General features: G+C 40.5%; 1 protein-coding gene across 1 annotated transcript in view; it reads right to left on the bottom strand.

Moving 5' to 3' along the window:
- Positions 1-6274: 6274 nt before the first annotated feature.
- The window catches only part of LOC124711132 (putative tricarboxylate transport protein, mitochondrial), a 39090-nt gene continuing 20864 nt past the window's right edge, over positions 6275-24500 (bottom strand). The window contains 2 exon segments of the mRNA XM_047241026.1: positions 6275-6881; positions 6974-7047. Of these exon segments, the coding sequence (XP_047096982.1) occupies positions 6773-6881; positions 6974-7047 (183 nt within the window). The 3' untranslated portion in view covers positions 6275-6772.

Raw genomic sequence — 24500 nt, 5'->3', positions numbered from 1 at the left:
TTGCTTTTACTATGGCAAGCAGTCTCTTCTTGTATGCTGAGAATCCTTCACATCTACTCACTCTGCCAGAAACAGATGTCCCATCAACTCTTTATTTCCACGAACGCTTGCAGCACTGTTGCCAGCTCTAAACTATGAAGAGCTAATAGCTGCAAGCAAAAAGAGCAGCCATCTACAGACCTATGACATCACTGAAACGTTGCCATAAAGACGTTTACAAAATCACATTACATTATTCGTTGAGGTAGCCGTGTGAAGCTGACGTGCCCAGACCACTGAACTGTCATGGATCCACTTACACTGAATCAGCTATAGGAATCTCCAAACTTACCTTTCCAGAAATCTGTTTGTTCCATAGCAGCATCACAATCTTTTCTTTTCATTGCCTACTGCTTCATTTTCTCATTGCTTAACCAGTCCTTGATTACTGCTAGTCCTACTTCAGCAACTATGTTGTGGTAGGAGTGCACGGCAACAAAGGACATCGAGCAAGGTGGCACTGTGGTAAAACACTTTACTTGCATTCAGGAGGATGGTAATTCTAATCCGTGTCAGGCAACCAGGATTTAAGTTTTCTGTGATTTCTCAAAATTACCTAATGCAAATGCCAAGAGGGTTTCTTTTAAAAGAACGCAGCTGATTTCATTCCCCTTTGTTCGCCTACCAGAGCATGGGCTTCTTCTTAATGACCTCACATCGAAATGATGTTTAACCCAGATATTCCTTCCAGTGAAGGAAGTTCTCTGAAAGGCAACAATATTTCAACTTTTTTCTGTTTCTACACGACTGTGTCTGTACTCAGTGCTACCTCTGTTTGGTGAGTAATAATCTATGCTTGTATGCATATATTATATTCCACCCTGAATATTCCATTTTCACTTACTCTCAAATTTAGCTCTTTTCATTTACCTTCAGCTCTTTTTAGAAGTGCTCTGGAATCTGCATCTTGGGTACTAATCTTGTGTTGATTGTTGCAACTTCTGTCTCTCTTGATACTGGATTTGGAGCAATTCGCTCCAATTTTCAATCTCAGTATGTCTTGTTCTTTTACTTCTAAAATGTTTCTGATGACAAAATTTTTAAAAATATTTTTAAAGGATGTAGATTCTACTGTATTCATAAATTTGAGACCCTGGCAATACAACCCTCTTGTTTTTATTCTGCCATGCACATGAACTCATTGTGCTCCCAATGACAGCTGAGTGCTTAATAACAGTTACATCAGATACAGTATTTATTCTAAAAATGCAACCTTGTGATTAATGTGAAATAAGGTAGTTAAGCGATGCAGTACATTTTTAGATGATTTATTCATCCGTGACATGTATATTTTGGATTGTTTTATGGAGTCTCAGAGATTTTATATATTTATTGAATGTCATGTTGTTAATCCACAGTTGCTATGACAAATACTTCATGAGCTTGCACCTGGTTGTAAATAAAGCAATTGATACTCTGGTACCGCGCGCCACGGAATTTGAATCCGCGCCAGACGTCATGGACGTCAAAGACCCATAGAGGTCGCTGCACCATCGCGCCGCAAGCTGTGGCGGTGTGTGCTTCCTGGCCCGCTTTTAGTGTGAGGACGCCACAAGGGAACACGTGGTCCCAGCGGCCAATAGCGGCACCCCCAATAGCGTACTTAAGCTTCGCGGTCAGCAAGCGAGTCTAATCTCGCGTACGTCGGTTTACACCTCGCTTCGCGCTAGACAGTTTTCCTCCTTGTTCTGTGTACAACTGGACGTGTATGTTTCCTAGTGACTCCGTTGTTCGATCTTGTTGTATTCGTTCTTTCTTCGTTGGTCGTGCCTGTCCTCTCTCGTTGTGTTGTTGTTTGTGGGCCTCTCCGTGGGTCCCGCCACGCTTTCCGTCATCGCTACCCCGCGACCGTCCTGGTCGCAGTTACAACAGTACTGCAGTTTTGGGTGCCATTATGATGGTAAGTAAACATTCCTGTTTCACTTACTGTAGAGCAACCAGTATATATTGGATAAAAATGTAGAGATATCATTGCTCTTGAACATTTTGTGTATCAGGGAGACCTCTAAGGATTCAAACAAATGGCTATACATTTTTTCACAAAAGCTTTTATATTTGCATTAACATTTTTTGTATCCCTATCCCTTCCAATTTGTACATCTGAAATATTGCTCAAAACATCATTTAAAGAAAATGTATGAGTCTATTTTGCTATTAGTAATGCACATATTCCATGTATATTGGTGTTGATTGTAAGAGCTGTAGAAAGAAACACACCCCTGTAGGAAGAAATCAGGACCAATGTATGCAGTGGTTCAACATGATACATTTTTAGAACTTTAGTGTTATTTTGAAAAATCAAATAACGTGCTTCCCCTCAACAGTCATCTTGTGTTTATTGGCCTACTACTTTCCATTTGACATACATTTGTTCTTCAAATTGAATTTTAGTTTGTTTCTCTTTTCTAGTGACTGGCATATCTTAAGAGACTATACTTTTGATCATTAATGAAGTGCTCTAAGGAGAAATTCATTGACCAATGGGGAGAGGGGTGGCAAGGAGGGGGATGGAGAGCATAGAATTTGGTCCCATTTATCAAGAAACTGACTAAGTGGTATATCTCCAATATAATAAATGGTAGTTACATTGATAAGAAACTACTGCTTTAATGAGAAACTATGTCTTATTTACAAAATGATTGAATTTAATTGATGAAAGGAGAAAATATAAAAATGCAGTAAATGAAGCAGGCAAAAAGGAATACAAACGTCTCAAAAATGAGATCGACAGGAAGTGCAAAATGGCTATGCAGGGATGGCTAGAGGACAAATGTAAGGATGTAGAGGCTTAAGATAGATACTGCCTACAGGAAAATTAAAGAGACCTTTGGAGAAAAGAGAGCTACTTGTATGAATATCAAGAGCATTGATGGAAACCCAGTTCTAAGCAAAGAAGGGAAAGCAGAAAAGTGGAAGGAGTATATAGAGGGTCTATACAAGGGTGATGTACTTGAGGACAATATTATGGAAATGGAAGAGGATGTAGATGAAGATGAAATCGGTGATACGATACTGCGTGAAGAGTTTGACAGAGCACTGAAAGACCTGAGTCGAAACAAGGCCCCGGGAGTAGACAACATTGCATTGGAACTACTGACGGCCTTGGGAGAGCCAGTCCTGACAAAACTCTACCATCTGGTGAACAAGATGTATGAGACAGGCGAAATACCCTCAGACTTCAAGAATAATTTAATAATTCCAATCTCAAAGAAAGCAGTGGTTGATAGATGTGAAAATAACCAAACTATCGGTTTAATAAGTCACAGTTGCAAAATACAAACGCGAATTCTTCACAGATGAATGGAAAAACTGGTAGAAGCTGACCTCGGCGAAGATCAGTTTGGATTTCGCAGAAATATTGGAACATGTGAGGCAATACTGACCCTACGACTTATCTTAGAAAATAGATTAAGGAAAGGCAAACCTACATTTCTAGCATTTGTAGACTCAGAGAAAGCTTTTGACAATGTTGACTGGAATACTCTCTTTCAAATTCTAAAGGTGGCAGGGGTAAAATAGAGGAAGCGACAGGCTATTTACAATTTGTACAGAAACCAGATGGCAGTTATAAAGAGTCGAGGGGCATGAAAGGGAAGCAGCGGTTGGGAAGGGAGTGAAACAGGGTTGTAGCCTCTCCCCGATGTTATTCAATCTGTATATTGAGCAAGCAGTAAAGGAAACAAAAGAAAAATTCGGAGTAGGTATTAAAGTCCTTGGAGAAGAAATAAAAACGTTGAGGTTCGCCGATGACATTGTAATTCTGTCAGAGACAGCAAAGGACTTGGAAGAGCAGTTGAATGGAATGGACAGTGTCTTGAAAGGAGGATATAAGATGAACATTAATAAAAGCAAGACGAGGATAATGGAATGTAGTTGAATTAAGTCGGGTGATGCTGAGGGAATTAGATTAGGAAATGAGATACTTAAAGTAGTAAAGGAGTTTTGCTACTCGGGGAGCAAAATAACTGATGATGGTCGAAGTAGAGAGGATATCAAATGTAGACTGGCAATGGCAAGGAAAGCGGTTCTGAAGAAGAGAAATTTGTTAATATCGAGTATAGATTTAAGTGTCAGGAAGTCGTTTCTGAAAGTATTTGTATGGAGTGTAGCCATGTATGGAAGTGAAACATGGACGATAAATAGTTTGGACAAGAAGAGAATAGAAGCTTTCGAAATATGGTGCTGCAGAAGAATGCTGAAGATTAGATGGGTACATCACATAACTAATGAGGAGGTATTGAATAGAATTGAAGAGGAGAGGAGTTTGTGGCACAACTTGACCAGAAGAAGGGACCGGTTGGTAGGACATGTTATGAGGCATCAAGGAATCACAAATTTGGCATTAGAGGGCAGCGTGGAGGGTAAAAATCATAGAGGGAGACCGAAAGATGAATACACTAAGCAGATTCAGAAGGATGTAGGTTGCAGTAAGTACTGGGAGATGAAGAAGCTTGCACAGGATAGAGTAGCATGGAGAGCTGCATCAAACCAGTCTCAGGACTGAAGACAACAACAGCGATAGCTATTAGGAAACATGATCACAAACAGTAACAGAGATTATGGTTTTCACACCCAGAGTTGCTTATTATTCAATAAAATGTTGCTCACTCATCCAGAAATTGGAATTTAAAGGATGTACAGTAGGAAACCTAACAATGGTGGAAGCTGTGAAAATGCTGAGTTAAAAGTAATAGACAAATAGACAGAGAGTAAATTGAAACTCTGAGAGAGAAAAAGTAAATGTTATGAACCTTCATTTTTGACAGAACAGAGGAAAGGTTGGGGAGTTAAGATACTAAAAAGGGTGATTACTGTAACCTAAGGTCTGGTAGCTGACAAGAGTCAAACCTGTGTTGTGGAGCAGTTTCCAACTTTGCATGCAACAGGAATAAAATTGTCACCTGGTATCTGTCTGCATCTGTAGAGTTACCAGTGATGAGGTCGGAGCAAGTTGTTCAAGAGGGAGGTGCGTACCATAAATTTTACAGCAACAAAGAGAGGGTGGGTGGACTATAGCAGAAGATGCAACAATATTGTATTGTGCCACTATTAAGTTGTAGATGAGTAAGTCAGACTAGTATGGAGGGTGTGGCTACCACCCTGTTGGAAATTTCTTGTAAACTATACTTGGGAAGTAGTAGTGCAAAGGGAACATATTATTTGTGATTTCCACTGTAATCGTGTAGTGAATTAGTATTGAAGCTGTAGGAGAGTGGCTATTTCACATGGCTACTGTCAATATAAAAGTACTGCTGTTTATTGGTAGTTTGGTATATACTGAAGCGTAGGGTTATTTATCAGTGAGATGCAACACTAAGGGAAGTGACCAGGTGAATCTTCTATTTACAGTAAATCACTGTGGCAGCATTAGGCTTATCATCCACATAGCTGACAGTTCCGTGGACTTTCTTAAAATACTAAGCGATCCATGACTAGACTGAGATGATAACCTGATTTCTATAGCTAATTTGATGTGATATAGGTACTGGTTCAGACAATAAATGTGCCGTAAATAGTTAATGTTTGAAATACAAATGAACTTTAGGTTAATCAGCCAAACATAGTTTGTGACATTTAAGTAAATAAAATGGTATTGGCTTCGCAAATTGTAGAGTCAGTATCAAACCATATTTAATGTTCAATGGTACAGTAATGTTAATATAAAGTATAGAAGGAATTTTGTGTCCTAAATCTATGTACAATTTTATAAAGCTGCTGTTTGAGTCACACATTTTATTATTATTTTATGCAACATGCCATGGAAATTGTAAAAGGATTTAGCACGGTCAACAATATACTTTTTGATTTGTTTGTCAAAATTATTTCATGCTGTGCAGATTAATTGTTGGGAGTGGAGAGAGTAATTTTATTATTTGAACGCTTACCATGAAGTACTAGGATGTTAGAAATGATCAGTCTCACAGTTCAGGTGTTGAAATTATGCAGACTGCACAAAATTGGTGTACCACAGTCATTATCTACAATGCACTTTCTAGCCAAGAAGTTTGTATTTTAGATATTGAAAATGGTAAGTGTGGGTTTAGTATAAACTAGATCCCTATACAATGAATGAAATCAATACACAAAACAAAATATAAAAATAAAAACTCTGAATTTGTTCCACGAAGCACAATAAATTATGCTCTGTGTATCTTCATTAATAGTTACTGATTTGTACAATTTATTACACTATGTGTCAGCCATTAAAACACACAGCCCATAAATTCAATGACTGTTTAAAGAATATCAAGCTTTTTATTTCTATAGGTCAGTCTGAGAAACAAGCTTGGAAGCTGCTTCTGGCTTATCTGCTATGTGAAATTAATCAGCCACAACATACCACTTACTCTGTGCAACTTTCTTAGCATAACTAAAAATTCAGCACTTCCATTTTCCACATTGCAGCAGCCAGATCGAGAACATAGTATTGCACTTAGCTGTTTTGTACTTACATTTTCCACAAAAGGGAAAGTTATTTTTGTGCACAAAATTCACACACATTAAAAGTATAATACAAAAAGGGAATGTTAAAACACAGCATTAAATACGTTTAACTTTTGTTAATCTGCAAAAAACAAACTATAGAAATAAACAAAAATAAACTCAACAATATATAAAGAAACCACAGTACATGCATATTTTAAAACATTCTAACAGCACAGCTGTTCAAACAATAGTAACTCCAACCTGGCAAGGTAAGAGAGCTGGTCACTCACAGTATGTATGTCAGTCTTCATGGCCAGATCTTGTTAAACAATTCCATGAACGAGTCGTAAATCATGAATGTAATTGCTACATCCAAGCATACTCTGCCCAGACGTGGAACTGTTCCTTTATAGAACCTTTGCGACGCATTGGCAAAAAACAAATTGTAAGTAACTGATATTTTTTACATATTAATATTATACCACAGGAAATCAGTGGAAATACTTACGCAAATGGGCCTTCATTCTTCCATATTTTATAGAAACAGTCAAACGTATTTTTGTATTTTGATGCTTCAAGCCCCTATGGAAAAGAAGCCTCATTACGTTTCGCACTTCAGGATACAAAGATGTAAATATTTTATGTTACTTTTGTAGCAAAATATGTAGGTTTTTTTAGTTCTCTTGGATCAGTTAGGTGAATAAAACTGTCATAATCACTAAATAAATTTCTCTATTTATTATGCCATTTTAGCTACTGCCATCAGCAGATATCAAAAGGAACTTCAAGTTTGTGAAACAAGGTTCAGTGTTCCATAGGTTTTGATATGGACACTGAATATTTTTTCGCAACTTCAAAGTTTCTTTTAATACGGTCACTCAACATTGTTTTGCAAGTTCAGATTTTCTTTTGATATCTGGCTGCATTTACCATCACAATTTCAATGGAAGTCTGTAGTGTGAGAATAAAAGTATTAGAAGTTTTATTGAGCTATTGTTATCAATTTGGAAAGGAGAAATGACAGTATTGTAATGGCAGAGTCTTTATTTGCTGCCTCTTATCAAACTGAGTGAATAGTCTAACAAAGTGGTTAAAACACTGGATTTGTCTAGGGATGGATGGGAATTCTGATCCTTGTCTAGCAATTCATTATGGCCTCACTGATGATGGAAAATTCAAATCTAACATTTCTTTCATACTACAAAGACTTCCAGATTTATCTGTATGCACTAAAGCAAGGCTTTTCAAATTGGGGGTCACATATTGTGAGGAGGGGGAGGAAATAAAAAAAAATAATTATAGTAATTGGTTACAGATTCTTTCATGTTGCAGTCACAGTGGCTACTAAGGTTAATGTTCAAATTAATTTGTTGCAGTTTTCAGCCACCCTGTTGCTTTTACATAGTGTGGGAAGTTTGTGAACAGTGTGTTAATACTTTGTGTTTGGTGACTTAGCAAGTTGCTCAGTTTTGTTCACAGTGTTCGCCTGCTAAGAAGTTTAGTGCATTTATACATAGAACTCTGTATAACATATTCCACCGATTGTACCAAGCTTGAAGGTATACTTGAGCGAATTGTGCACTGAACTTCAGTCCCAGCACAAATTTACATTATAAAATTTCAACACATTTATGTAGGAAACGCGATGGCTGTTGAGGAGAGAGGAGAATGGGCTCTGAAACAGCGCTTAAGAGTTGATAAATGTGATGCTCTTCTTGTCTCTCAAATATTCTGAATGTCAGTTTCTTCTACAGTTCAAACTGTCCATTCAAATTACACTGTCATATGCATACTTCATCACTTGATTTGTGTTGTTGTCATTGTCGTCTTCATTCCGAAGATGGGTTTGATGCAGCTCTCCATGCATCTCTGCATAACTATTGTGATTTGCATCCATTTAAACCTGCTCACTGTGGCCTTGGTCTTCTTCTACAGTTTTTACCTTCCACACTTCACTCCAGTACTAAACTGACAATCCCTTTACATTTCAGGATGTGTCTCATCAAATGATCCCAGTCAAGTTGTGCCACAAAGTTCTTATTTCCCCAGTGTAATTAACTGCTTATTCAGTAGTTATTTGATCTATCCACATAAGTTTCAGCATTCTTCAGTATCACCACATTTGAAAAGCTTCTATTCTTTTCTTGTCTTGCTTATAATCCATGTTTCACACTTCCGAACAAGACTTCCTAACATATTTTATATTAACAAATCTTATTTTTTCAGTCTTCATGTTTATATCCTTGGTACTTCCTTCATTGTCACCTATTATACTTCGTAAATAACAAGATTCATATTCTGCTTTTAGTGTCTAAAATCCTAATCCAGTTCCCTTAGCATGACCTGATCTAATTCAACTCCATTCCATTACCCTTGTTTTACGAGGGTATGCTGAAAAATGATGCCTCCAAATTTTTGTGTGAAGATGTTTTAATCTTTTTAAGTAAAACAAATGTTATCTTATCAGTATACATTAGGGCTTTTATTTCTGACCACTGAACTTCAAATTCCCTTCCCACATTTCTCCCTGGGTTTGCTCCACAGTCATTTTGCTGTGCAGATCGAATTACATAGGACGATAAGCTACAATCCTGTCTCACTCTCTTCTCAACTCTTTCCATCTTCTTTAACTCTTGGAACTGCAGTCTGGTTTCTGTACAAGTAGTAGATAATTTTTTGCTCCATGTGTATATTACATTCTTCGAAAACAAATTCCTGAAGTATTTCTACCATAACTAAATAATAATCTGTTAAATTGAATTTACAATCCTTTTTACCATATAAATGCAATATATGAAACGTCCCTCACCAAAACCTCAGGAAGAATTTGTGTTATTGTTCTGTGGCTCAAACCACAAGATTTTGGCTTGAAGCTACAGCAGAAATTCTGATACTGTCAGACTTGCGAACGTCATTTGTTCTGCCATTTACTACCAGTTACTGATGAAAAACTTCACTTTCAACAATCGTGGGCATTAAATCAAGATATGACAAAAGTCTTCAGAAAGCTGAGTGTGTGACAAGCCTGACAGTGACAGACATTAGGCCATACTTCAAATTACATCCATCACATTAAAGGTAAATTTATCTTTTTGTAGAGCAGTTAAATATACTTTCTTACATTCAAACTGTATGTTATCCGTTAATTATTAGCGTATCTTTTTAATTTTATTACCTACTTGTTTGTTTCTGTTGTTGGTAGTTTAATCCACTATTTTAATCATGCATAGTTCTTTAACAATATATTTATCTGGTGCAGCTTTCTTCTGTGCTTCTTTCCCCTCTCCCCAGTAATGTAACTGTTTCTGGCAAAAATATCATTTCTATCATTTACTGGAAAGTGAAGAAGAATGTTTTGAAGGAAGTATTTACAGACAAATAGTATTGTTGTTCTTGGCAGTGCAGTCAAAGTATTACAGCAAAGCTCTTCCATAATTATGTCTAAGAAGACTTTACAGACATCAGAGGAATTGGTGAGTTAAATAATCGTTAATTCAATCAACAACATTTACATTACAGAAGGATTTACTAAAGTCTGCGAATCAAGAGGGTTGGCAGACAGAACTGCAGAAGGACTATGATTGTGTCTCATCAGTTCCACAATTACACCACAGCATCGAGCAGCAGCTGTGTCAGCCAATGGACCTACCTTCATCACTGCAGTTCACACAGCACAGAGATCTAGCTACCCATCAGTGTAGTGTTGCGGTGAGCTGTGCCAAAACCAACTTGAATTTATGTTTTTCATTTTGTGATTGTGGTCGGTGTTGTGGGATAAATGAGGTCATTTTAAGTGCCAAAATCGTTCACTACATCTTCATTAAGCAAAGTGATAGTCACTACTACCAAAGGCAGATTAGATTTAAACCGACTACTTTGTAAGTGTATGCCAGTGTTAACCAAGTCGGGATGACACACTGAGAGAGGTGCCAGATGTGCCACAACTATAAGATTTCTGCTCAGGATGTATCACACTAGTAGTGGTGCTCAGCATGCCAATCTGAGAGGGGCATCATGGGTGCCGAAGTGCAAGTGTATTATACAGTGCATTCCACAGTTAACAGCAAAAACTGACATGGGTAAGAGTGCACAAGAGAAGGGGGGAGGTGGAGGGTGCCAAATGATAAGTTACTTGTGTGCAAAAATGTTCTCGAACTGGTGCCGAGTGTGGCACAACCATCAGAAGAGTTATTAAATACAGAGTTACAATTCACAAATCAGAAACTTAACCAGCACAAGAGAGTCATGAAAGGAAATAAATGATCAATTAGCTGAATTAGAATCTACTATCCTAAAAAATAGTAACGAGTTACATTTTGATGTATCAGTACGATCTGATTTTGTGATAAATCCATTAATTACTTGTTTTGATGAGTTAAATATCGGATCAAAACAAACCTCAGACATGAGTGTCAATCAAAATATTTTGAAACAAGACACACATTTATGTAAGGTAGACTTCTATGGTCCATTTTGTCAACTTTGGAAGAGTGCGGTAACGATTCAGGTGAAATAAAGAGTCAATTAAATGTCGACTTAACTATTGATGCACCTCCTTTGTCAGATATTCTATGAGGGGCAGCCAAATGAAAACCAAACATCCGCCATAACAAGACCATGGAATGGTTCCATTCAAAAGTAATCACACCACACATGTCAAGACATTTATCCCTCCGATATGATCAATTCCTGTTTTGTCAAAAGGTCGGGCTGTGATGAGTCCACAACTGCAGCCACTCCTGCACTTTCTCGTTCGAATGAAACCAACATCTGCCTTTCTTCAGGTCACCAAAGATGTGGAAATCATACCGTGAGAGATCCAAGCTGTATGGAGGATGTTGCAATGTTTCCCAACCAAGTCGCTGAGACGTAGCCTTCGTTCGATTGGCAGTGTGGGGGTGGACGTTATCGTGCAACAAGATGATTCTGTCTGACAGCATTACAACAGCCCGAGGGTGAATGGTAAAGCCAACAGTGGAAACATTAACGCATATCCATCACTAAAACAATTCAAAGCTGTTCCCACAAGTTGTTCTTTGACTGCAGGGACACTTTGCATGTTGAGTTCCTCGAGGGTGGAACCATAAGAAATGCACAGTGCTGTGAAGACACTTTGCAGAAACAATGCACCATAAAGCCAAAATGCCCAGGAATGTTGTTGGAGGGAATTATTCTGTTGCACAATATTGCCCACCCCCACACTCTCAATCAGATGAAGATTACACTTCAACGATTTGGTTGTGAAACACTGCAACATCCTCCATATTGCCCCGATCTCGCTCCGTGTGGTTTTCACATCTTTGACGACCTGAAGAAGGGCAGGTGTGAATGTTAGTTTCAGTCGGATGAGGAAGTGCAAGAGAAGGTGCTGTTGTGGATCCATCAGCAGCAAAGCACATTCCATGAAACAGGAATTGATTGTCTCGTTTCCCAGTGGGATAATTTCTTAAGGAGTGGTGTGATTACTTTAGAATGGACCCTCCCATGGTCCTGTTGTGGCGGGTGTTTGGTTTTCATTTGATGACTGCCTCTTATAGTTAATCAACTTATTCGGGAAAAGCTACTGAATTTTGACATATAGTTGCACCTGAAGTGGAGGAACAAATGTACACATGTGATCAAAAGTATCCGGACACCTTGTGTATTCATGTCGGTTGATGAGGCCCGGCATGAAGTTGGCATTCCAAAACATCCCGAAGCTGATCTATAGGATTCAAGTCAGAACTTCGTGCAGGCCAGTCCATTACAGGGATGTTATTGTCGTGTAACCACTCCGCCACAGGCCGTGCATTATGAACAGGTGCTCGGTCGTGTTGAAAGATGCTATCGCCATCCCCGAATTGCTTCTAACAGTGGGAAGCAAGAAGGTGCTAAATACATCAATGTAGACCTGTGCTGTGACAGTGCCATGAAAAACACGATCACACCGTAGCACCACCACCTCCAAATTTTACGGTTGGCATGACACACGCTGGCAGATGACGTTCACTGGGCATTCGCCATACACTCACCCTGCCGTCGGATCGCCGCATTATGTATCCTGATGCGTCACTCCACACGTTTTTCCACTGTTCAATCGTCCAATATTTACACTCCTGACACCAAGTGAGGCGTTGTTTGCAATTTACTGGTGTGATGTATGGCTTATGAGCAACCGCTTGACCATGAAATCCAACTTTTTTCACCTCCCCATGTGTCATAGTACTTTCAGTGGATCCTGATGCAGTTTGGAATTCCTGTGTTATGGTCTGGATAGATATCTGCGTATTACACATTACGACCCTCTTCAACTGTCTGGGGTCTCTGTCAGTCAACAGACGAGGTCGGCCTGTACGCTTTTGTGCTGTATGTGTCCCTTCACATTTCCACTTCACTATCACATCATAAACAGTGGACCTAGCGATGTTTAGGAGCGTGGAAATCTCATGTACAGACGTATGACACAAGTGACACTCAATCACCTGACCATGTTCAAAGTCCGTGAGTTCCGCGGAGCGCCCCATTCTGCTCTTTCACGATGTCTAATGACTATTGAGGTTGCTGATATGGAGTACCTGGCAGAAAATATGAAAAATGTATGATTTTGGTGGTGTCCAGATAATTTGGATCACATACTGTATAACACATTTTTGCATTGTTGTTGTTGTTGTATTCAGTCCAGAGACACTGGTTTGATGTGGCTCTCCATACTACTCTATCCTGCACAACCTCCTTCATCTCCAAGTAACTTCTGCAACCTACATCCTTCTGAATCTGCTTAGTGTATTCATCTCTTGGTCTCCCTCTATGATTTTTACCCTCCATGCTGCCCTCCAGTACTATTTGTCATCCACGTTTCACTTCCATACATGGCTTCACTCCATACAAATACTTTCAGAAACTACTTCGTGACGCTTAAATCTATACATCTTAACAAGTTTCTCTTCTTCAGAAACGTTTTCCTTGCCATTGCCAGTCTACATTTTATATCCTCTACTTCGACCATCATCAGTTATTTTCCCCCTAAATAGCAAAACTCATCTAAGTGTCTCATTTCCTAATCTAATTCCCTCAGCATCACCCGATTTAATTCGACTGCATTCCGTTTTTGTTGATGTTCATCTTATATCCTCATTTCAAGACATTGTCCATTCTGTTCAACTGCTCTTCCAGGTCCTTTGCTGTCTCTGACAAAATTACAATGTCATCGGCAAACCTCAAAGTTTTTATTTCTTCTCCATGGATTTTAATTCCTACTCCATATTTTTCGTTTGTTTCCTTCACTGTTTGCTCAATATAGAGATTGAGTAACATGGAGGATAGGCTACAATCCTGTCTCACTCCCTTTTCAATCACTGCTTCCCTTTCATGCCCCTCGACTCTTATAACTGCCATCTGGTTTCTGTAAAGATTGTAAATAGCCTTTCACTCCCTGTATTTGAACCCTGCCGCCCTAGAAATTGAAAGAGAGTATTCCAGTCAACATTGTCAAAAGCCTTCCCTAAGTCTACAAATGCTAGAAACATAGGATTGTCTTTCCATAATCTATCTCCTAAGATAAGTTGTAGGGTCAGTATTGCCTCACATGTTCTAACATTTATACGGAATCCAAACTGATCATCCCAGAGATCGGCTTCTATCAGTTTTTCCATTCGACTGTAAAGGATGTGTGTTAGTATTTTGCAGCTGTGGCTTATTAAACTGATTGTACTGATTGTCCGGTAATTTTCACACTGGTCAGCACCTGCTTTCTTCGGGACTGGAATTATTATATTCTTCTTAAAGTCTGGGGGTATTTTGCCTGTCTGATAAATCTTGCTCACCAGATGGTAGATTTTTGTCATGGCTGGCTATCAGTATTCTGATGGAATGTTTTCTACTCTCGGGGCCTTGTTTCGACTTAGGTCTTTCAGTGCTCTGTGAAATTCTTCTCATAGTGTCATATCTCCCATTTCATCTTCATCTACACCCTCTTCCATTTCCATGATATTGCCCTCAAGTAAATCACCCTTGTATAGATCCTCTCATAAACTCCTTCCACCTTTCTGCTTTTCCTTCTTTGCTTAGAACTGGTTTTCCATCTGAGCTCTTGATATTCATATAAGTGGTTCTCTTTTCTCCAAAGGTCTCTAATTTTCCTGTAGGCAGTATCTATCTTAGCCCAAGTGATATATTCCTCCACATCTGTACATTTGTCCCCTAGCCATCCCTGCTTAGCCATTTTGCACTTCCTGTTGATCTCATTTTTGAGACGTTTGTATTCCTTTTTGCCTACTTCATTTACTGCATTTTTATATTTCTTCCTTCATCAATTAATTTCAATATCTCTTCTGTTGCCCAAGGATTTCTATCAGCCCTCATCTTTTTACTTACTTGATCCTCTGTTGCCTTCACTATTTTATCTCTCAAAGCTACCCATTCTTCTTCTGCTGTATTTCTTTCCTCTGTTCTTGTCAATCGTTTCCTGTTGCTCTCTCTGAAACACTCTACAACATATGGTTCTTTCAGTTTATCCAGTGACAGGTGGTGTCTGTGATGTGTCTGGCACTTGTATATCATCGTGCACGGATATTTTCTTGAAACGAAGTATAAATGATGTAATGTTAACAGTCAATAAGGTAATTACTTACAAAAAATACAGTGCAAGTTTAACTACACGTTTGTGGTATGACAGATTAACTTTAAATATTTATGGAAGATTAAAAGACGACGAAAAGTTAGGTTTGGAATTGAAGTCACATGGCCTTCAGGATATATTAAGCAAACTAAGATATGTGGTTTGATTGATGTCTTGGGTGCTCTTCCACAATACCACAGGCACACAGAAATGATACTCAAGTGCCAATCACCTCAGGAGTGATATGTATGGACTATGCCGAGCAAGGCCTGCGAGGCCCCAGCTGTCTATTGTAATTATTCCGTATAATGGCCTCTCCTCTTTCATTTTAATATCTCGTTTAAATTACGCTTCTTTCACTGTCGCATCAATAATAGATAAAAATATGGTAGCTACCGTTTCAGTAACGATCTGTTACATGCTACCTTGCAGGTGTTTTCTGCATCTTTGCATGTAAATAAGACAGAATAGTTAGCCATGGCAGTATGGCCATATTTATCATGTGTAGCATTATGCTCAATGTAGAGCCCCTTAAGTATTCTACTAAACATGGTTGATATTCCTGAAGTAGGAAACTTTCTTTGGCTAACTTTTTAAACAGCTGCATACATTATAACACGAGTATGTTTTCTGGCAATATGCACACAAATGTAATCTCAGTAAGAGTATATTGGAACATCAGCAGATATTACTTTACATGCCATTTGTCAGTGTCTCGCGTGCATCACCATGCAAATAATATGTAATAAGAAGCCATGGAAATTCATGAATGTTTTGAGATGAAAATAATATGCTACATTCTGCATTGAGATAATTACAAATTAGAATAAAATGGAACGTTTATCTGAACATATAATTAAGTATTAAGTATGAGATCCATCCTTCATGAAATCCTCCCCACTCCACCAAGAGTGTCTTTCCGCCGTCCACCTAACCTTCGCAACCTCTTAGTTCATCTCTATGAAATCCCCAAACCACCTTCCCTACCCTCTGGCTCCTACCCCTGTAACCGCCCCCGGTGTAAAACCTGTCCCATGCACCCTCCCACCACCACCTATTCCAGTCCTGTAACCCGGAAGGTGTACACGATCAAAGGCAGAGCCACGTGTGAAAGCACCCACGTGATTTACCAACTGACCTGCCTACACTGTGAAGCGTTCTATGTGGGAATGACCAGCAACAAACTGTCCATTCGCATGAATGGACACAGGCAGACAGTGTTTGTTGGTAATGAGGATCACCCTGTGGCTAAACATGCCTTGGTGCACGGCCAGCACATCTTGGCACAGTGTTACACCGTCCGGGTTATCTGGATACTTCCCACTAACACCAACCTGTCAGAACTCCGGAGATGGGAACTTGCCCTTCAGCATATCCTTTCTTCTCGCTATCCGCCAGGCCTCAATCTCCGCTAATTTCTAATTTCAATTTGCCGCCGCTCATACCCCACCTGTCTTTCAACTTCATCTTTGCCTCTGTACATCCGCCCCGACTGACATCTCTGCCCAAACTCTTTGCCTTTACAAATGTCTGCTTGTGTCTGTGTATGTGTGGATGGATATGTGTGTGTGTGCGAGTGTATACCTGTCCTTTTTTCCCCCTAAGGTAAGTCTTTCCGCTCCCGGGATTGGAATGACTCCTTACCCTCTCCCTTAAAACCCATATCCTTTTGTCTTTCCTTCTCCTTCCCTCTTTCCTGACGAGGCAACCATTAGTTGCGAAAGCTAGAATTTTGTGTGTATGTTTGTGTTTGTTTGTGTGTCTATCGACCTGCCAGCGCTTTTGTTTGGTAAGTTTCATCATCTTTCTTTTTAGATATAATTAAGTACTAACATTAAGATAGGCAAACATGTCCCTGTCACAGCCGCTTCCTGCAAACTACAAATACAAAGGGTACTAGGAAAGTTTTGCAATACAGCTTTGTTCATCTAATTTTTTTGAAGTAATTTCCACCACACTGAATACACCTGTCCATCCTCTAAACCCAGTCCCTAAACCATTTCTTCCAAGTTTCTGTAGGGAGTAAGGCCCCAAGCCCTCAGGAGGTCCTTATCACCTGAAAACTGCACTCCTTTCAGCGTAAGTTTCACATACAGGAACAATGCAAAGCCACAAGGAGCAAGATCTGGACTGGAAGAAGGGCGCTCAAAAAGTCTCAGTCCTGTATCCCGCAAATATTCAGTGCGTGTTTTGGTACGGTGATCTGGAGCGTTGTCTTGATGGAGGAACCAAGTGTCCATTCTTGACGTCGGTCACAGGTTCTTCAAAAATTGGATGACTTAGGGCAGAAACTGCTAAGTGTACCACTTAGCTGTGACTGTACAGCTGTCTTTTCTTCTTTACTGATCTGGATTTTCTAACAGCTACCCAAACTTTGTTTTGAGTTTTAGTCGGCACATCATAATAGTACAGCCAAGTCTCGTCACCTGTCATGATGTTATTCACATACTGAGATTGTCCCTTAGAACACTTCTTTAATGTCTCCTGGCACCAAGTCATGTTGTGTCATCTTCTCTTCTTTTAGTCTATGCAGGACCCAGAGACAACAAAGTTTCTTTAGTTGCAAATGATCAAGCAGAATCAAACAAATTGCTGGTGCATTTACGCCTAAGGTATCCTCTATCTGCTTAAAGGTCACTTGCCTGTCTTCATCTAGCATTTTCCTCACAGCATCAATGTTTTCCTCAATAACTGATGATCTTGGCCTTCCTGTCTGCTCAGTGTCCTCCAGAAGGACGTTTGCTCTTTGGAATTCTTTGTACCACCTGAATATAGTTGAACGATGTGAACACACATCACAGAGTGCAAGAATCATTTCTTCAAAGCAGTGGTCTGTGTTTAAACCATGCGCGAAGTTGCACTGCAAAACTGCCCGACTCTCACTTTGTGACCATGATGCCATAGCAAGCACTCCAAACTATCCCTGTTAGTGAACAAGTGTGCCCACAGACTTGGCACAGCAGGTAAAATGCAAGAATGAAGTATTCTCAGAACATAGCAACAACCAGCCTCCTGAAACTTAGTGTTACATCGTAACGTAAAACTTTCCTAGTACCTTTCTACAAAGTATTTTTGATATCCCAAGTATCTTTGTGCTTTATCTGGATACATTTTGTCTCCCCCTCATCTAGGTTTAATTAATAATGCCATATAAAAGTTTAATGTTTGAGATAATGCATGTTAAGATTACTATACGTTTTTATGTTATGGTATCTTGGTGTCGCTATGATTTTACTATGTTATACATACGGATGGCAGTTTTCTGGGGAATATCTCAAAACACTGTAGATGTTTGGGGTTACTATGGAACTACAGAGAAGACGCATTACCTAAACAAGAATTTTTTTAGGAGTTTAACAGGGGACATGCAGGACGTTAACATTGTCATGTCGATGAGGAAAGAGTAAGAAGGGGAAAGGTACAGTTATAGAGCAGTTCAGTGATGAGCTAACTTTCAGATCTTACCCCACAGAGCCACAACAGCATAACACATTAGCAATAAATAAATAAAGGCATTATGATCCCTTGGCCACATCAAGTATAATGCAGAGGAGAACACTTAAGAGACAGCATCTGACGAAGCTCAGTAACTGGGTAAGGTTTATAAAGGTAGTAAGAGTAAGTCACCTCAAAATATAGGAGAAGAGATTGATGATAATGTGCAGGATACTGTATCCTTACTTTTATATATTTGTGTAATGAATAGTTATATATAAAAACAAAGATGAGGTGACTTACCGAACGAAAGTGCTGGCAGGTCGATAGACGCACAAACATACACACAAAATTCAAGCTTTCGCAACAAACTGTTGCCTCATCAGGAAAGAGGGAAGGAGAGGGGAAGACGAAAGGAAGTGGGTTTTAAGGGAGAGGGTAAGGAGTCATTCCAATCCCGGGAGCGGAAAGACTTACCTTAGGGGGAAAAAAAGGACAGGTATACACTCGCACACACGCACATATCCATCCACACATACAGACACAAGCAGACATATTTAAGGACAAAGAGTTTGGGCAGAGATGTCAGTCGAGGCAGAAGTGTAGAGGCAAAGAAGTTGTTGAAAGACAGGTGAGGTATGAGTAGCGGCAACTTGAAATTAGCGGAGATTGAGGCCTGGCGGATGACGAGAAGAGAGGATATACTGAAGGGCAAGTTCCCATCTCCGGAGTTCGGATAGGTTGGTGTTGGTGGGAAGTATCCAGATAACCCGGACGGTGTAACACTGTGCCAAGATGTGCTGGCTGTGCACCAAGGCATGTTTAGCCACAGGGTGATCCTCATTACCAACAAACACTGTCTGCCTGTGTCCATTCATGCGAATGGACAGTTTGTTGCTGGTCATTCCCACATAGAATGCATCACAGTGTAGGCAGGTCAGTTGGTAAATCACGTGGGTGCTTTCACACGTGGCTCTGCCTTTGATTGTGTACACCTTCCGGGTTACAGGACTGGAGTAGGTGGTGGTGGGAGGGTGCATGGGGCAGGTTTTGCATCGGGGGCGGTTACAAGGATAGGAGCCAGAGGGTAGGGAAGGTGGTTTGGGGATTTCATAGGGATGAACTAACAGGTTACGAAGGTTAGGTGGACGGCGGAAAGACACTCTTGGCGGAGTGGGGAGGATTTCATGAAGGGTGGATCTCATTTCAGGGCAGGATTTGAGGAAGTCGTATCCCTGCTGGAGAGCCACATTCAGAGTCTGGTCCAGTCCCGGAAAGTATCCTGTCACAAGTGGGGCACTTTTGTGGTTCTTCTGTGGGGGATTCTGGGTTTGGGGGGACGAGGAAGTGGCTCTGGTTATTTGCTTCTGTACCAGGTCGGAAGGGTAGTAGCGGGATGCGAAAGCTGTTGTCAGGTTGTTGGTGTAATGGTTCAGGGATTCCGGACTGGAGCAGATTCGTTTGCCACGAAGACCTAGGCTGTAGGGAAGGGACCGTTTGATGTGGAATGGGTGGCAGCTGTCATAATGGAGGTACTGTTGCTTGTTGGTGGGTTTGATGTGGACGGACGTGTGAAGTTGGCCATTGGACAGGTGGAGGTCAACGTCAAGGAAAGTGGCATGGGATTTGGAGTAGGACCAGGTGAATCTGATGGAACCAAAGGAGTTGAGGTTGGAGAGGAAATTCTGGAGTTGTTCTTCACTGTGAGTCCAGATCATGAAAATGTCATCAATAAATCTGTACCAAACTTTGGGTTGGCAGACTTGGGTAACCAAGAAGGCTTCCTCTAAGCGACCCATGAATAGGTTGGCGTACGAGGGGGCCATCCTGGTACCCATGGCTGTTCCCTTTAATTGTTGGTATGCCTGGCCTTCAAAAGTGAAGTTGTGAGTTAGGATGAAGCTGGCTAAGATAATGAGGAAAGAAGTTTTAGGTAGGGTGGTAGGTGATCGGCGTGAAAGGAAATGCTCCATCGCAGCGAGGCCCTGGACATGCGGAATATTTGTGTATAAGGACGTGGCATCAATGGTTACAAGGATGGTTTCCGGGGGTAACAGATTGGGTAAGGATTCCGGGCGTTCAAGGAAGTGGTTGGTGTCTTTGATGAAGGATGGGAGACTGCATGTAATGGGTTGAAGGTGTTGATCTACGTAGGCAGAGATACATTCTGTGGGGGCTTGGTAACCAGCTACAATGGGGCGGCCGGGATGATTGGGTTTGTGGATTTTAGGAAGAAGGTAGAAGGGAGGGGTGTGGGGTGTCGGTGGGGTCAGGAGGTTGACGGAGTCAGGTGAAAGGTTTTGCAGGGGGCCTAAGGTTCTGAGGATTCCTTGAAGCTCCGCCTCGACATCGGGAATGGGGTTACCTTGGCAAACTTTGTATGTGGTGTCGTCTGAAAGCTGACGCAGTCCCTCAGCCACATACTCCCGACGATCAAGTACCACGGTCGTGGAACCCTTGTCCGCCGGAAGAATGACGATGGATCGGTCAGCCTTCAGATCACGGATAGCCTGGGCTTCAGCAGTGGTGATGTTGGGTGTAGGATTAAGGTTTTTTAAGAAGGATTGAGATGCAAGGCTGGAAGTCAGAAATTCCTGGAAGGTTTGGAGAGGGTGATTTTGAGGAAGAGGAGGTGGGTCCCGCTGTGACGGAGGACGGAACTGTTCCAAGCAGGGTTCAATTTGGATGGTGTCTTGAGGAGTCGGATCATTAGGAGTAGGATTAGGATCATTTTTCTTCGTGGCAAAGTGATACTTCCAGCAGAGAGTACGAGTGTAGGACAGTAAATCTTTGACGAGAGCTGTTTGGTTGAATCTGGGAGTGGGGCTGAAGGTGAGGCCTTTGGATAGGACAGAGGTTTCGGATTGGGAGAGAGGTTTGGAGGAAAGGTTAACTACTGAATTAGGGTGTTGTGGTTCCAGATTGTGTTGATCGGAATTTTGAGGTTTTGGAGGGAGTGGAGCTGGAAGTGGGAGATTGAGTAGATGGGAGAGACTGGGTTTGTGTGCAATGAGAGGAGGTTGAGGTTTGCTGGAAAGGTTGTGAAGGGTGAGTGAGTTGCCTTTCTGGAGGTGGGAAACCAGGAGATTGGATAGTTTTTTGAGGTGGAGGGTGGCATGCTGTTCTAATTTACGGTTGGCCTGTAGGAGGACGCTCTGAACAGCCGGTGTGGATGTGGGAGAGGAAAGATTAAGGACTTTTATAAAGGATAGGAGTTGACGGGTGTGTTCATTGGCTGAGTTGATGTGTAGGTGAAGGATTAGGTGGGTGAGGGCAATGGATTGTTCAGATTGGAACTGGTATAGGGACTGATGGAAAGAAGGGTTACAGCCAGAGATGGGAACTTTAAGTGTGAGGCCTTTGGGGGTGATGCCAAATGTCAGACAAGCCTGAGAAAATAGAATATGGGAGCGTAATCTGGCTAGGGCGAAGGCATGTTTGCGGAGGGAATGTAAATAAAACTTAATGGGGTCGTTGTGGGGGTGTCGTGAGGGTGACATGGCATTAGAAGGTGGCAAGTGTAACATGAGGTGAGGTGAAATGAAAATGAAAATAAAAATAAAAATAAAAATAAAAATAAAAAAATAAAAATAAAAAAAATGAAAATAAAAAATAAAATAAAAAAATAAAAAAAACCCTTGGTGCACAGCCAGCACATCTTGGCACAGTGTTACACCGTCCGGGTTATCTGGATACTTCCCACCAACACCAACCTATCTGAACTCCGGAGATGGGAACTTGCCCTTCAGTCTTCTCGTCATCCGCCAGGCCTCAATCTCCACTAATTTCAAGTTGCCGCTACTCATACCTCACCTGTCTTTCAACAACTTCTTTGCCTCTACACTTCTGCCTCGACTGACATCTCTGCCCAAACTCTTTGTCCTTAAATATGTCTGCTTGTGTCTGTATGTGTGGATGGATATGTGCGTGTGTGCGAGTGTATACCTGTCCTTTTTTCCCCCTAAGGTAAGTCTTTCCGCTCCCGGGATTGGAATGACTCCTTACCCTCTCCCTTAAAACCCACTTCCTTTCGTCTTCCCCTCTCCTTCCCTCTTTCCTGATGAGGCAACAGTTTGTTGCGAAAGCTTGAATTTTGTGTGTATGTTTGTGTGTCTATCGACCTGCCAGCGCTTTCGTTCGGTAAGTCACCTCATCTTTGTTTTTATATATAATTTTTCCCACGTGGAATGTTTCCTTTTATTATATTGATGTGTAATGAATAGGGTAGATATACCAAAGAAAAGAGGATCTACATTTAAATAAAAGAGAAGGGAGATGCATACAGGGACACTATCCCAGTGAAAATTTGATGGTGATTAGATGGCCTTTTGAGGAAGGAGGTGTCATTGAGGATTTCTACAGGAGGAGAATACAGTGGGTTTTAAGGCTTACTCAAAGCTGCCTAATAGAGGAAGCCATCTGACTTTCGGTGGTTAATTTGCATACTGATTTGATAAATAAATAATAAGTGTCTGAGATTTGTGTGCTGTCCACAATGAAGGAAGTTAGACATGAAGGAGTATGTTATGCAAGATAACGAGAGGTTGTAGTTCTTTAAAATTGTAACTCCTCTTACTTGAGGGAAATGGTACCATGAATAATAGGTGTTGTGGTGAAATATGAACTGTCTATTGAGAAATCTGACCAACATTAAAATGCCAACCATGTATGGAAAGAAACATGCTACTAACTGTGAAGATGACATGTTAATTTGCAACCTAACCCAACTCAACACTTACACATAATCATTTGGCAAAGCTGTTGTCAGAAAAAGAAAGAGAAACACACACCATTCATCCACACAAGCAAGCAAACCTCAAATCTTTCAACCTGGAGTTTTCCATCGTTCAACATTAAAATATGGTTTGGTAAACCCAAAGACTCAAGTATACCTTAACATATTTGTACAGGTTTTTTATATCTTTCATATGGGTGGCAGCAACAAGAGTTGCCATTTGCTTCCCCTGAATAGAAAAAATTAGTAGGTTTATAAATTCCTTTGGCACTTTAGTCAATTAACCAGTTGGAGAGTACCATTTGTGTTGCTGCTCTCTCTCCATATCCTCTCTGGATATTTAAGCCTGTGTTCACAAGATTGCCAGAGATGTAGTGCACATACAGATAGCTTTCAGATGAAGTTAGACAATGTTAAAATAGTAAGAGAAAATTACCATTACTTAATGTTCAGTTAATATGTTTAAGCAGTGAAAGTTTATTCTGATATGGTAGAGTTGGGATATAAAGTGGACAGTTTTAATTCTCAGTACAAAGCCTACGAGTTAGTCACTTCCAGTTCGTGTTGTCCAATTTATAATTCTAAAATTTTTAAAGTGTGTTAGTCACTACAAATATTAATTAATTAATTATTTATTTATTTATTTAAAAGAACTATGGCAACATCATTCACCCAAAGGCAGGTATATGTAGTGTAACATATCACTTTTGGTAAAGCTGTGTGTTACCAAACACTTAACCCAGCCAACAAATGATGTGCTCGCCACAGTGATAGTATTTATTATTAGTTTAGAATTGTAAACTGTTCAGGAGTTTATCGTTTGTGCATGTACACTGGGACGGATGGACGCCATGCATCTCAAAGGTGAACGACGATGGCAGCTTTCCTACACATTGCTGTGCCTGCTGGCTTGGCATACATGCTACGACATACCATCCTAGATGGGGTGCAAAGGGCCTCCTCTCTAAATTTCCTAAATAGTGTTTGTCGAAAACTACTTCACCCTCCCTCCAGGGATTCCCATTTGAATTCCTGAAGCATGTCTGTAACATTTATGTGTTGTTTGAAACACAGGTAACAAATCGAACAGTACTCAAGAACAGGTGAACCACTCTTTCCTAAAATTCTCCCAAAAAACCGAAGTTGACCATTTGCCTTTGCTACCACACTTCTCACATACTCGTTCCATCGTTCTGAAGCCTGTAATGGCAAGACCTTTTGTCCATCTATCAGTATGGCTTCCAGGAGTCGAAATCTACATCTCACCAT

The sequence above is a fragment of the Schistocerca piceifrons genome, chromosome 8 (genome assembly GCF_021461385.2).
Source record: "Schistocerca piceifrons isolate TAMUIC-IGC-003096 chromosome 8, iqSchPice1.1, whole genome shotgun sequence".
Taxonomy (NCBI): domain Eukaryota; kingdom Metazoa; phylum Arthropoda; class Insecta; order Orthoptera; family Acrididae; genus Schistocerca; species Schistocerca piceifrons.
This window is presented reverse-complemented; position numbering and strand designations above follow the sequence as displayed.